This window comes from Achroia grisella, unplaced genomic scaffold (assembly GCF_030625045.1).
Source record: "Achroia grisella isolate CSIRO2021 unplaced genomic scaffold, CSIRO_AGI_Agris_v1 utg540, whole genome shotgun sequence".
In the NCBI taxonomy this organism is placed as follows: Eukaryota; Metazoa; Arthropoda; class Insecta; order Lepidoptera; family Pyralidae; genus Achroia; species Achroia grisella.
This window is the reverse complement of record NW_026712925.1, coordinates 2,703,388-2,719,338: the sequence shown is the minus strand read 5'-3', so window position 1 is coordinate 2,719,338 and position 15,951 is coordinate 2,703,388. Positions and strand designations below refer to the sequence as shown.

The following is a 15,951-nucleotide window of genomic DNA, read 5'->3' as shown; positions in this document are numbered from 1 at the left end:
TCTGGCAGTAGCTGGCTGTTTTAGGCTAGTTTGACTGACTATATACAGTGCTTATACTTCATGTAGGCATGCCTAATCTTTCTCCAATATTAAAAAATAATTTGCACCTGCAACTGCCAAATATAATAAGGTAACTTCAAATTTCTTTTAATACGTAGCATTACCTTATTAACGTAGCATCATATGTTTACGCAAGAGCGCACAGACGATTTCTATGGTATACAGCGGAAGCGAATAACGTCCCAATTAGGCAGAGTGCGGGCGTGATCCAACAGTGTCCTGAAGGCAATTGCTTGTAAAATAGACTCCCATTCTAAGACACTGGGTGGACACACAGATAATACGTTAAAAGTTACATTTTTATTTAGTTTCTATTTTTATTTTATATTTTATTACTAACATAAGATATGTTATTAAGCTGTTACTAACAAAATGGATTATGTTGTCTTCAATAAATTATTATTATTATTAACATTTCATATAATACTCAGTACTACTAGAGGGACATAATCAAGGAACATAATACTCTAAAGACATAATTATATTGATAGTGAAGTCTCAAAATAATTTGATGATATTTCAACAAAAACTGATATATCTCAGCATTTACCATTGTCAAATTATATTAATGACCTTTTCAATTACTTCTTTATGTTTAAAGTCACAGACTATGTATTATAATTCCTGTAACGTAACAGTAGATGTAGTTTGCAAATTCACTCGGATCCCATTGCATAAAGTCGGTGTATTTCAATCTGTTGGCCGTGAACCAGCAACAGATGATTGTGATCATTTTTTTCTTAAATGGTTCTTATAGAGAGGTCAACTGCGGTTCTAAGGTTGGGTTGAGGAGCAAGACAAACATGAAATACATAATACATGATAAAAAGAAAGACTAAACAGACTTGCACTAGAACTTTAACTTAAGTTCTTATATTTAGATTTATAAATTTATATATGATATAACTATATTAATATTTTAGATTTTTTTACCAAGGGCGCTGCAATATTTTTTTTTAGTGCAAATGGGTCCTGCATTGCAAATAAAAAAACTATGATACATATTTAAAGTCACATTTACGTAGAACATAGTTTTAGCCAAGAGACTTGAGGGCTCAAATTGACCTGGTATGTTTATGTACATAAAGGAGTTTGGTATTCAAAGTTGAAAAACACTGGCCTAACCAAAGAAATCTGGAAAGATGGATAAGAATATTTTGTAAAGATATTGGCAACTTTATATACTGTTTTAGACTTGACGCGGTCATTATTTATACGTATATAATTAGTAAAAATCACGGGATCTTACCACGTTTTATATTTATTTGCTGAGTTATTTACCCGTGATCATGGTGGTTGAAACACTACTGAAATATCGGGAACCAAATAAATATAAAACGGTAAGATCCCGTGATTTTTACTAATTGGCAACTTTGGATTGCAACAAGAAGTTAATTGGAAATTATATTTATACATAATATATATTATAAGTATACATAATATTGTATTATTTTTTTTCTATGGAAAGGTGATATAAATATTGTGACATTCCACATGTTTATTATAGTTATAACTGTAGTTTTAATATAAATAATAATATCAATTTGCAACTCATAAATTTTACAATGTTGTAATAATACCAAATAGTGTGCATGAATCACATTCGTGCACACTGTTTGGTGATTATTATAACATATTGTAAAATTTATGTATGTAATGTATAATACATACCTGTATTAGAAAATAAACATTTTATTTATTCATGTTGTTCTCCTTTATACAACTATATGGATCTGCTATACAAGATCATTTTGATCATAGTGCTTTATTTTTAAATTTAAATTTTAAAGCCTTTACGAAAAATATTTAAAAACATTCATATCATTCATAACTGTCTTTAATGAATCCCTGTTTAAATGAATATCTAAATTATTACATTATCCTACAGTATTATCTAGTTGACACATTAATTTTGGTTTTAACTTTTTACTTACAAAGGAAACACTCATATATAACAAACTCAACAATAACCATAAAATATTAATATCTAAGTAGTTAAAATAGATATACCTATAAGTATATAATATATTGTGTCAATTTTATAACTATAAAATATACCTCACTGTATCAACATAAAAGTGAGATTTATTTTGGAATAACTAAAAAAACACTACTGACAAAATATCCACAAGGATATCACAGAAAATTTTACTATATCTAATATGAGATCTCACAATTACATTCCCACAGTGATATAAAATACAATAAACCTAAATATAGTGAAATAAATAAAGGAATTATCGGATCAGCAGAACATCTGGCAAGTAAACTAAATGCATCACACGCATGTTCCCACAATTTAAAGATCTTAAATAATAATTTAAAATACATCCTTAAACTATTGTTACATACTATTTAATACAACCAAAATTATTGTCAACCTCTTCATATATTATTCAGAAGGACTGTGAAAACCATTAACGAGTGGATATTCAGATTCTAACTCTTTAGCATCTCCATTAAGTTCATGATGTGAGCCATTTCCATTAGGAATATTTTCAGAAATGTTTGTTGTCTCTGGATCTACTGGACTAACACAATGGCTGGAACTGCTACAACTGTCTGATGTGGAAGAACTATCACTTTCTGAATCTTCACTGGAAGTAGTCTGTGATCCTTGTCTTAAATGTTCATTTTCTATTTGCAATTTCTCATTTGCTAATGTAAGTTGATGTATCTGTTCTTCTTGTTCCTTTACCCGATGCATTATATCATCAATTGATGGTTCATCAGCACTTGACACAACAGAGGTTTCTGAAGTGTCCCTATCAGTTATCATGGTGTCATTATCAGTTACCGTAGTTTCTTTGTCTGCTGTAGTTTCCCTGTCATTATCTAAACCTTTTGGCTTTGAACGTTCGGATCTTTTTACGAGATTGTCATACTTGGCTTCTAGTAGAAGGTATTCTTGAATGAGTTCGTTCTTTGACATATTTGATAACCTCTCACTTTGGGCATCCTCATACACGCTGGAAAACTCTTTAGTCAAATACTCCTCTTCGTCTTCAGGAAGAGAAAAAAAATAATTTTCCTCAGAATCAACACTGAAACTCGAGTCACGTGTACGCGCAGATGGTGTCTGCAAAATATGAAAAGTATTTTCAGGTTCAGGTTTATGTATTTCCATTAGAAATTGGTTATTATTAAACGGTGCACGAGTTTTAGCCAAGACAATTTTTCTATATCTATTATTCCGCTTCGATTTCTCATTCTTACGTCTGTCTTGCCACGGAGTTTTCTTAAAAGGTAATAATAATTTTCGTTTAGATTTCCCGCGCCTCCTCTTCTTTTTGGCAGTTCCTTCAATTTTAGGTTTTTGGATATCAATCATAGATGGCGCCTCATTTAATGGAGGTCGTGTAGTCTGGCCATCTTTAACTTCTGTGTTATTTACATCCATTGGACTATTTTTAAGTTATTATTGACACTTTTATAGATTTATGAACACAGCACTATAATCTTATAATGTCTATAACATTAATAGCTGAAGATAACAATTATAAAACACTCGTTTAAAGCAAATGTGAACAGAGAAAGGAAAGAACGCCACCATCTTTATTTATTTATTTAACAACAAACAGTGTCAAACACTTTTTTTTTTTTTTCCCATATTCGTCCATCTCCTTTTCAGTGATGGAACAGGCAAAGATCCTTAGACCGTACAGCCTAGTCTACTTTTAAACTTCTTCATATTTGAACAAGTGATGAGGCCAAAGGCCAATTCTTATGTATGTTTATTTTTTGTTTTCATTCGTGTTCAAAATTTAAGTCTTATCCGTAGTCCATATCCTTGTATCAATTATTTAAAGTTTTATCGATATCGAGGTAACGTATAAATATATAGGTATATATGTTTCAAAATTAGTTAGCATGTCTTGGATGTCGCGCGGGATTTTTTCCGGTTTCTTGTAAATGTTCAGTAAATTGTCAATAAAGACCAAGCGTTGAATATTATAAGCGGAACATTCGAAAAATATGTGATTTAGGGTCTGACTGCTGTTATTGCACTCTTGACATGCATTTGAATCAATTATTTTCATTCGGCACAAATGACTATTGAATCTAGCGTGACCAAAACGAAGTCGTATAAGGAGTGTGTAAAATTTCCGATTTTTATAAACTCTAGATTTAGTGAACCAGGGTGAGGAATGAATATTTTTGTTAATGGAGTAAAACCAATTACCCTTGGTCTTTAGCGAAAGTTGCCACTGTTCAACCCATTTTTGACGAAAACTCTTGTAAACTATAGAAAGAATGTCGGAATAAGGTATGGCAACATCCTTGACAACGCCAATGTCATTGTTGGTGATAGTTCTTGCCAGGAAATCTGCGTTTTCATTGCCAAAAACACCAATATGTGATGGTGTCCATAATAAAATAATATCATAACACTCCAATGAAAGCTCATATAATAATTGCTTAATGCTATCTATGATATAATTGGTTTTATAATGTAGTTTGTTACTTTGAAGAGCAGTTAAAACACTCATACTGTCTGTGACAATTAACCATTTTTTGCAATTGCCCCTATCATCTTTTATATAACAAAGTGCATTTAAAATAGCCAAAGATTCTGCTGAAAAAATACTAAATTCTTTATGTATTCTAGTTCCATGACCGGTTCTGATACTTGGTAAGTATAGAGCAAAGGATGTTCTCGATTCGTTTTTAGAACCGTCTGTAAATATGGATTGATGAGTTGAAAATGTAGACAACTTGTTATAAACTTCTTGTTTGGTCCTTAACTCAGAGTCAATTACAATATTAATATTTGGAAATGTACTTTCAAATGGTCCATGGTAACAATTCCAAAATCTATTGCTTTTGTGAATTTTGTATTGCTGATCAATATTGATTGAGTCAGAGAAATCATGAAGTATATAGGGAACTGTTTTAGAATTAGAAAGGGGAAATAAAGAAGTAATATGTTTGAGCTTTTGTAAGAGTGGGTCTTCAGAAAAGGATAATAATTTTAGGATGAATCTTTGTTTTAAGTACCAGAATCTCAGGTTTAATGGTGGTATACAGCACTCTACTTGTAAGGAATTTATAGGGGTTGTTTTCATTGCACCAGTTATGTATCTTAAATTATTATTCTGAAGTACTTCAAGTTTATGAAGCTTGTTTTGGTCAGAACCAAAACATAGATAGCCATATTCAAAGTGGCTGCGAACCAAGGATTTGTACAGCATTAAAAGGATCTTAGGATCACATTTATATAGAGCTTTGATAATATTAAATGCTTTGGAAGCTTTACCTAGTAAATAATCAACATATTTGTTCCAAGACAAATTGCTACAAAAAATAACACCTAAAAATCTAACTTCAGCAGTAATAGGTAGTTGTGAATTATTATATAATATTTTAATGTTTTTGTAGGATTTATTAGTTTTAGAAAATATTACTACTTTAGATTTGTCAGGGCTTACATCTAAATTGAGGTATTTAAAGTAATCTGTTAATCTTAACAATGAGTTACTTATTTTTTCTGTTACTTTATTAATGTCTGGGCCTGAAAAGTATATAACAAGGTCATCTGCAAATTGAAGATTCCTGACATGTGGTCCTAAAATTAAATTAAGTTTGTGTATGTAGAGGATAAAGAGTAGTGGACTAAGTATTCCACCTTGACACACACCTTTATAAGAAAGACGAGGTCCTATTAACTGCTTGTTAACTTTAACAAAAACTTCTCTACCATTTAAAAAGTTATAGACCCAGTTTATAATTTTTCCAGGTATACCAATAGAAACAAGTTCCAGAGTGAGAATGTGATGATTGACATTATTGAATGCACCGATAATATCAAAGAATACCCCAATCAAAACTTCATTGCATTTAAGTGCTTTAAATATATCAATATGGAGATGAGTAACACTCTCAGAGGCAGATTTACCTCTACGAAAACCAAACTGGTTTGCTGGTAATAAACAATTACTCTCTATGTAGAATTCTAATCTTTGTTTTAATAATTGCTCAAATATTTTTCCCATGCAGGAGGTCAGGGTTATGGGTCTATAGGAATCTATTTCATTTGCATTTTTGTTTGGTTTTAAAATTGGAATAATACAATCTTTTTTCCAATCGGAAGGAATAACTGACTCTTTCCACAGTGCATTATAAATACATAGAACAATATTTTTAGAGGTATAAGAGAGGTTTTTTAATAATTTATATGGTATGCCATCGAGACCAAATGCTGTATCTCTTCGGGTAGATATGGCTGCATTGAATTCAGAAAAAGTGAAGGGTTTATTTAAATAATTTAATTTGTTACTATTTTCATTAATGTGTGATTTAAATTGGGTCTCGACAGTGTCAGGAGTATATTTCTTAAGAAAATCTGAAATCCAGTTATTTTTATTTGAAATCTGACTATATACATAAGTTTTATTGAATTTTTTAACGGTATTCCAAATTTTCGAAATGGGTGTGGTGCGATTAAAATTTTCACAAAAATTATTCCAGCTAATTGATTGTTCTCTTTTAAGTATTAACTTTTTTTTGGCTTGTAACCTTTTAAATGTAATATAATTTGCCTCTGATGGGTTGTTTTTAAAATTAACATATGCCTGTTTAGAGTTATCTACTGCAAGTGTACATTTTCCATTCCACCAAGGTAATGGAATCCTTTTATTTTTAAAAGGAATATCAGTTGTAGAGTTTATGGGTTTTGATTTTGATATATTACTTTTGTCTAGAGCTAAATTGAAGATATCAATTAATTTAGTATAACACTGCAGGGGTGAATTACTATAAGTGTAAAGTGTAAAATCTTGTAACAAACTATCTGTGGTCTTCTTATACATGGTCCAATGTATAAGATTGTAATTATGAAATTTGGGATAATCTGAGGATTCTGGTAATCTAGTGCAATTGTTATTAATTACTATTTTTGTTATTACAGGTAAATGGTAGCTACCTAAGGGATCATTATGTACCATCCAATTTGAAGCAAGAGATAAGCAAGGGGATGCAATAGTAAGGTCAAGTGCATTACTCTGCCATCTGTGTGATCCTACTGTAGTCGGTGTACCATCATTTAAGATGATCAAGTTGTTACCATCAATACATTCAAGAATGTCACGACCACGAGCATTAATAGACGAGCAACCCCATGCTGTGTGATGAGCATTAAAATCACCAGCAACCAACATGGGTTCTGGAATACTATTAAGAAGATTACTGAATTTATTTTTGTTAAAACGTGGACTACAATTATTTGGGCTATAAAAACTAACAACTGACATTTCTGTGTTTTTATATTTTAATCGTACCGCAATATTCTGTAAGGAATCATCACTATATGTATCAATTTTACTGAATTCTATACTTTTATGAACTAAAATTGCAACGCCGTTATGGTCATTGCCTGAGTCTAATCTAACAATGTTAAAACCTTTAATATTTAATTTATAGTAGGCTTTTAGCCAGGTTTCTGATATCAGAGCAATATGAATATTGTTCTCCAATAGAAAATGTGTAAAGATTTGTTGATTACTTACTAAACTTTGTGCATTCCACTGGACTATTACTATATGGTCCATAAAGAAATAAAAAATTAAAGAAAGAAAGATTAATCTGGGTTTTTTTTATTCTGTAATGTCTCTAGGAGAACTTGTTTTATATTTTCTGTACATATTGTTTTGTCATTGGTTCTATTCAATGTTATAATTTTAACAATTGATTCTAATAGGGTATTTAAGGTATGGTCAGAATTAAGTAGGGATATAAATTGTGCCGAAGGTGAAGTTTTGGTACTGCCTAATTGAGGAAATGATTTCTCTCTAACAATATCAGCATAACTTTGTACTTTATTTTTATTCTCCTCTATTTTCTTTTTCTTAATAGGACACTGTGATGAAATGGCTATATGATTACCATTGCAGTGACAACATTTAGCTTCGTTAATATTTGCCGAACAGTTTCTGAAATTATGATTATTTCCGCATACTGAGCATCTTTCAGCGTTCTTACAAAACTTAGCGATGTGACCATACCTTAAACATTTAAGACACTGCTTTACAGGAGGTATATAAGGCCTCACCACAAAGCGCCAACTATTCAGGTCGACGGTGTCAGGAAGTACAGGACAGGAAAATGTGATGGAGACGGTTTTAGTTGGCTGCATTGTAAAGGTGTTATCATCACCTTTAATACGCCTCATGAATCTGCGTACACAAACAATATTTTTTGAGCTGGTTATATTAGAGTATATTTGTTCGTTCGATAGATGCGTAGGAACATGCTGAACTACTCCAGTTACTTCCGTGGCTGAAGCTGGTATACTTGCCTTTAATTTAAATCCGTCTAGAAATTTTTTATTAACTAAGGCTGCATTAGCTAAACCGGGGCGTTCAAAAATGACGCCGATCTTAAATTTATTCATCCTTAATAATTGCTTAACTCCTTTATTATATTTTTTCAAATTAGTAGCTAAGGACATCATATCCCTATCACCGATTGGCTTATTACTATCTGTACTCTCCATAAATACAATGTATTCAAAGTTTCCACCATCCTCAGGATAGTACCGAACATAATCTGGTATTTGAAATGCCTTATACTTATCCACATCCTCAGGTGCCGATTCCGAGTCAGACCCTAGAAAATTAATATCATCGGATGTATCATCCGATATTTCCTCTTTCTTTTTTCGCTTCTTCCCGCTCCTCTTCGTCATCTTTACTGGTTTTGACTAAAAAAAACTCAATAAAATATAATTTTGCAAAACTAGCGCGAAAAAATACGTGTAGTCGCTTTGAAAGTTCCCGCGCTTTTTTCCAGTGTCAAACACTCAATTACCTTTACCACAGATTATTGATACATCAAGGCTGCAAACATTAAAATATTTTCGTCATTCAAGATACTAAAAATGTCATACATTTGCAATTTGACGTAAATTATATATATTAACCAAATATTTATATTGTTCTTATTATTTTGGCATCTTTTTAGTAACGCGTCTCGTAGCCAAAAATATAGAACGAGACAGAGTGGGTGATTTTTAATGTTCTTAGCTTCACTCGTTTAATTGTAAACACCATAAACACATAACATATGTGTACGTAAGAAATTCGCACTCGAATGCGGTTGTACCCCTTGAACCCCAGGGCCTCTTGAGTAGTATATTTTTTGTCCAGGGCTAAAGACTGGTTGGTACACGATTTCTTTCCAAGCCTCGTCATTGAAACACTGATGAAAACGTATATCTCCTCAATCGTAAAACATTAAAAAAAACAACAGTTTAAGTCGTTGAAGTCAGTCGGTATTATTTTTATTTATATTATTATATATATTCTGTGGTTGTATCTATTTGATTACTGATATAGCTTTGTATTTTTTAATATTTATTTAAAATTTCTTAGTTTTAATTTGGTCTCAACATACTCATTGTCGGTAAAATAAATATAATTTAGATTATAAAACGGGTATCAACTTTTAATTATTTATCTTTGCTTCCTTTGCCATAGTGCATTGAATGCAATTCTCTATTCTACAAACATTTAGTGGTGATGGCTGACGATATTTTATTTGAATTGTTGCATTCTGAAATTATTAATTATGCCTTGGAGCAAAACAAGAATCACAGTGACAAAAAGGTACAGTTGTCGCTATTAACATTTATTACAGATGCTATAAAAATAGATAAATTTCAACAAATTCAAGTCTTAGTTAAAAACTTAGAACTAACTTACTCTTTTCCACTGCTCAGGAGACAGATTTATCAGCAGTGGAGTACATTGGTTTTGCTGCTGGCTATAAAATTATGGAAAGATTGACTCGAGAATGGCCACGTTTTAAAGATGAGTTAGATACAATGAAATTTATATGTACAGATTTTTGGATGTGTATATATAAAAAGCAGATTGATAATTTGCGCACTAATCATCAAGGAGTTTATGTTTTACAAGATAATGCATTCAGATTCCTGACATACTTCTCAAATGGCCTCCAATATTTGGAATATGCTCCAAGAGTAAGTATATCCTATCAACAAAAGAAAACAAAGAATATCCCTTTTGTTAGTCCAAATTTAATTAGGTTTTTCTTTCGTTTCAGTATGTAGCATATACATGTGGATTGATAAGAGGTGGATTAGCAAACCTTTGTATAAACAGTGTAGTTACAGCTGAGGTGCAGTCTATGCCATCTTGCAAATTTCATATACATGTTCAGAGAACATAAATTTATTTAGAACATTGATACTGTAAATATATATGAGAAATAAATTATTGAAATACCTAAATGAATGTGATTAATTAAATTACAGCATGCAGATGTCTGTACGTTATAACTATTGATAAAAAAATACATGTGGGTGTAGAGGAGGTTACTGATTAGAATTGAATTCAGTTTACACCTAAGTGTTGCTAGAATTTTCTAATTATTTCTCGCTAGTATAATTATCAATTGTATTTTAATGGGAATGGTGCACAGGTCTATGCTGGCATTAGTGGAGGAGGAGGAGGAGGAGTTCAACTTATCATAAGTTGAACATCAGGTCAACTCAGTTAGCCTATTGTAACAAATTCATCAGGAGTTTATAATGAAGTCAACATGTCACGGTACTTTGCTAGCAATGGGATTGACTATTACTACACACTATACATGGGGAAAGGGATTGTTAGTAATGTGGACTCTTGACCCCATTACTAGCAATGTACTATGTCAGGTTGACCTCCACGCGGTTCCCCCTGGAAACCATCGTGATAAATTCCTGGTGAATTTGTCACGATGGGCTAACTGACCCGATCTCATACCCATCTTATCATCCTCCACTGGCGCCCCGCCATCGTAAATCGTTAGCGCAAGCGGGTGCACCATTCCATTGTAATACATAAAAAAATACGCACTATACATACTATTACACATTACAAACAATCTCTCTCACCCCACTCCCATTGTTGTGTCATATAAAATAAACAAGTTGAACAATATTAGTTTTTTAAACTAAAAAGAAATGAATAGGGGCTTAGATTAGGCTAATTGTTAGGTTCATTTCCAATGTACTGTGGCGACAACGCCATGCGATTGGCGTATTTCCAAAGAAGATGGGACATAGGACTACTACGCCAATCGGGCGGCGTCTTCACACCGGTTGGTTCAACTCATACTAAAAATATATAAACTGCTAATAGGCCTGTTAGGCCTATTTTTGAAGCCCTTTTACGAGGTACGAGGTAACAATGTGTAAGTAACATAATTAAACCTTTTGGTATATTTACTTTACTCTTTGATTATAAATAACAAGGATAGCAACCCTACAATAATATATTTTATGTTAGGCTAAAAAGGACTTGTATCCAGAGCCGTAAAATATTAAATAAAAAGAAATTAATTGACATTGGACGTTGACTAATATTTTTTTTTGTAAAACTAAGTTGCGTTAAAAAGGACTTGTATCCAGAACCGTAAAATATATAATTAAATCTATACATATAAAAAAAAATTGGAGTGTCTGTTTATAATATTGAAATAAGCGTTTTTTTACTACATGAATATGAATACGGTACATACACCAAAAAACACTTTTTACAATTTTTGTATGTCTGTCTGTCGGTTTTGAAAAGGACGAATTTCTTCATCATCTTCAATTTTCAGCTTATATTTCATTTTATCCTCTTAAGGATAACATTTTACAAACTTAGAATGTCATATTTATTTATATCAGTGGCACTCAATGAGGAAGTAGCCATTATTATTGCTAAAAGTTGCATATAGATGGCGTGATTGGTATCGATGGAATTCTTCATAGTTTTGCAAACGTTTTAAAAAACAAAACTGTGTTTTCAAAAATGTTTAATCAATTTTTAAAAAGTTATATATACATGTTAAAATGAAATAATGCGTTTAGAAAAGTAATTTTCATATATTTACTCATTTTGTTATTTTCCAGTACTTAATTACACTTTAATCAGTGCTAATATGGGGCTCAATGTTTTCAAAATGCTTTCATAGATGGCATTGTCGTCATTTGTATCGGCCTAATTAAATGTCTTTTTTATATTTTCCAATAATAAGCACTTAATATATTATTATTGTAAATTAAACATATAAAATTTTTTTAAGTAAATTAAAAATAGCCGAACAAGCAAGTAATACTATTTCCAATAATACTTATGTATGAAGTGTTGTCATATTAAAAATAAATACATGTATTATCGATTTTTTTGAATAATCGATAACAGGATTTTATTACAGCGCATTATTCGATGATGCTTTTAATGAGTCGTTGTGAACAGTAAATTTTCATTATTATGTATTATAGCAGTGTTCCGTTTCAAAGAACGGAATATAGTAGTACATTATTAGTGTCGTTGGTTATTTACATTTGTACTGAATAATCGATTACATAATAATTTAAAATATCGAGTACGAATCGTAGCTGTCTTCGAATACTGGCAACTGGTAAGATTAAAATAGTATTTAAAAAAAGAGAGAAATCGACCCTAACTCGAATACCATAAAGTTGATTTTCCTTTCTCATTAATATATCATAGCAGTTTGTTTTTAACTTGCGTATGACTCTGTGGTATGATGTTTATTGTACGGTGCATACATTTCAAAAATTATATTTTAATGTAGGTACATACATTTCATACATGTCAAAAATTATCTTTTAATGTAGGTACATACATTTCTTTCATACATTTCATACATTTCAAAAATGAACTTTTTATGTAGGTACATACATTTCTTTCATACATCTCATACATTTAAAAAATTATATTTTAATGTAGGTACATACATTTCTTTCATACATCTCATACATTTAAAAAATTATATTTTAATGTAGGTACATACATTTCATACATGTCAAAAATTATCTTCTAATGTAGGTACATACATACATTTCTTTCATACATTTCAAAAATGAACTTTTTATGTAGGTACATACATTTCTTTCATACATTTCATACATGTCAAAAATTATCTTTTAATGTAGGTACACACATTTCTTTCATACATTTCATACATGTCAAAAATTATCTTTTAATGTAGGTACATACATTTCTTTCATACATTTCAAAAATGAACTTTTTATGTAGGTACATACATTTCATACATGTCAAAAATTATCTTCTAATGTAGGTACGTACATTTCTTTCATACATTTCATACATTTCAAAAATGAACTTTTTATGTAGGTACATACATTTCTTTCATACATCTCATACATTTCAAAAATTATATTTTAATGTAGGTACATACATTTCTTTCATACATTTCAAAAATTATCTTTTAATGTAGGTACATAACACCCCATGTCAGACCCCTTGTATTTGGAAGAAACTTAAAAATAATGCCAAAAATATTAGATGAATATATTTTTAATACGAATATTGTTTTATTTTTGTTCATCAACTTTATCCCTCACTAACAATACTAGTAGTAGTACATAACCTGGTTTATACCGCTAAAGATATTGAAAGATATACGAGTAATTCAGAATGTTATCAAGTTCAAAATAAGCACACATTACTTGCTTAGATAACAGAGTAATATTACTCGTAATAAAAACATTTGTAACACCCATATGTATACTACGTATGTATAGTAAGTACTTACGCTGCGGCGCCGTGAGACTCGTCTACCTCATCTACTCATCTACGCGCGGTAACCGCGCCGACCGACCAATAGGAGCGCGCCTCTCGTGTTTCCAGAAAGTTCGCGACTAACGGACGATATAGTAGTAAGGCAATGAGTGTCCCAGTGACATCATTATAATATTTTCTCGTTAAATTTTATTGTAATATACACAATTTCGCACTAAATAACGTGTTACCCCGTTACACATTTCTAATAATGAAAAACCTAGACCAACCCTGTTCACTTAATCTTACAAGATCTGACTTTAAAAATTACGATATCCTCATATAGCCTTTCATTTCCCCTTTCAATACTTTTTCGCATTAAAAAGTAGCCTTTCTCAGGGTCTACATTATCTGTCTACCAAATTTCAATTAAATCAGTTCAGTAGTTTTGGCGTGAAAGAGAGACAAACAGACAGACTGAGTTACTTTAGCATTTATAATATTTGTAAGAATATCGCTATTAAAAATAGGGGTTGGTGAAAGACGGGTGAAAATTTAGGCGTGTATGTATTTTCAATGTAACATTATAAATAAATAAAAAATTGTCCATAATACAAAAAAATATTTTTTCGGGGTAGGCCACCCCTATGACTTAGGGGTATAAAAAATAGATAACAACCCTACCTCAGACCTGGCAAGTATACATATCAAATTTCATCAAAATGTGGGAGAAATATGGCAACTAACACTGTGATACAAAATTTATATATAAGATATAGCGGAATTCTCATTAGGGAAAAGAGGGGTACATCGTAGAATACATGAGGTATATACCAGTAAATTAATTGTAGCTAAAACCAGTCTCTTACACATAACGATTGAAATAAAAAATCATATAGCCTGATTTTGATACGTACGAGTATAAAAGTATCAAAATCGGGCTATACGTATAGCGCAGACGCGTTACAACATATCAAAAAAATAGGCATGGAATGTAAAATAAACCATAACATAATAGGTATATACATTGGCACATAAGCCATATCTGCAGAGTGTCGGCTAACGATATTATACCTACACATTTACATTGAATCTTGAATCGTCCCTAATGAGGTACACGATACAGTTACCTAAATATCTATTATATACATATCTTTGCAAAACAGATGTCATGTAGACTGAATTGACTGCCATCTATTTTCATGCTTTGTTACTAAGCACCCACTAGTAATCCGAACTGCTTCAGATCTAGCGACATCTAGCGGCTACGGTGGCGAAATAAAATAGCCCGAAGAATAGCCCGAGTTAGGAAGGAACCATTTTCTTGTATGGGATGGGGTATCTGTATGTAATATTATGTTATCTGTGATTTATATTTAGTCAGCAGCCTAAAAAATATTATTAATTAAATTATAAGATTATAAATTAAAGCTTTAGCTTACAAGATCTGACTTTAAAAATGACGATATTTTCATATAGCCTTTCATTTCCCCTTTCAACCCTTTTTCGCATTAAAAAGTAGCCTTTCTCAGGGTCTACATTATCTGTGTACCAAATTTCAATTAAATAAGTTCAGTAGTTTTGGCGTGAAAGCGAGACAAACAGACAGACTGAGTTACTTTAGCATTTATAATATTTGTAAGAATATCGCTATTAAAAATAGGGGTTGGTGAAAGACGGGTCAAAATTTAGGCGTCTATGTATTTTTAATGTAACATTATAAATAAATAAAAAATTGTCCATAATACAAAAAAAAATTTTGAATGTAGAATAAACTATAACATAATATATACCTTGGCACATAAGTCATATCTACAGAGTGTCGGCTAACGATATTATACCTACACATTTACATTGAGTCTTGAATCGTCCCTAATGAGGTACACGATACAGTTACCTACATATCTATTATATACCTATCTTTGCAAAACAGATGTCATGTAGACTGAATTGACTGCCATCTATTTTCGTGCTTTGTTACTAAGCACCCACTAGTAATCCGAACTGCTTCAGATCTAGAGACATCTAGCGGCTACGGCGGCGAAATAAAATAGCCCGAGTTAGGAAGGAACCATTTTCTTGTATGGGATGGGGTATCTGTATGTAATATTATGTTATCTGTGGCAATACTAACAATCACCATTCCAACATGCCAAAGGTACTGGAGCTCGGCTAACGGTCCTCTCACCTTGTACAGTTACAAGTTAAAAGATTTCTGTTTTTGCTACGAGATACAGGAATTTGCACTAGGATAATTTTATGAGTAAATTTTTCACTACAGGTAAAATTTGTATGTCTATATATTTTAATACACATTAATTTCACTATGGAACTAGCTTATTATAAAAAGCTT

General features: G+C 31.4%; 2 protein-coding genes across 2 annotated transcripts; one reads left to right on the top strand and one right to left on the bottom strand.

Annotated features, from left to right (window-relative positions):
* Nucleotides 1-1,579: 1,579 nt before the first annotated feature.
* LOC131847628 (protein HEXIM1) lies at nucleotides 1,580-3,644 on the bottom strand. Its single transcript, XM_059197240.1, has one exon. The coding sequence runs from the start codon at nucleotides 3,458-3,460 to the stop codon at nucleotides 2,453-2,455; it is 1,008 nt and encodes a 335-aa protein (XP_059053223.1). The 5' UTR covers nucleotides 3,461-3,644; the 3' UTR covers nucleotides 1,580-2,452.
* Nucleotides 3,645-9,339: 5,695 nt separating this feature from the next.
* On the top strand, nucleotides 9,340-10,299 carry LOC131847722 (trafficking protein particle complex subunit 6b). The gene is made up of 3 exons (XM_059197361.1): nucleotides 9,340-9,662; nucleotides 9,776-10,039; nucleotides 10,123-10,299. Exons 1-3 carry the CDS (start codon nucleotides 9,576-9,578, stop codon nucleotides 10,246-10,248), a joined length of 477 nt encoding a protein of 158 aa, XP_059053344.1. The 5' UTR covers nucleotides 9,340-9,575; the 3' UTR covers nucleotides 10,249-10,299.
* The last annotated feature ends 5,652 nt before the right edge of the window (nucleotides 10,300-15,951 follow it).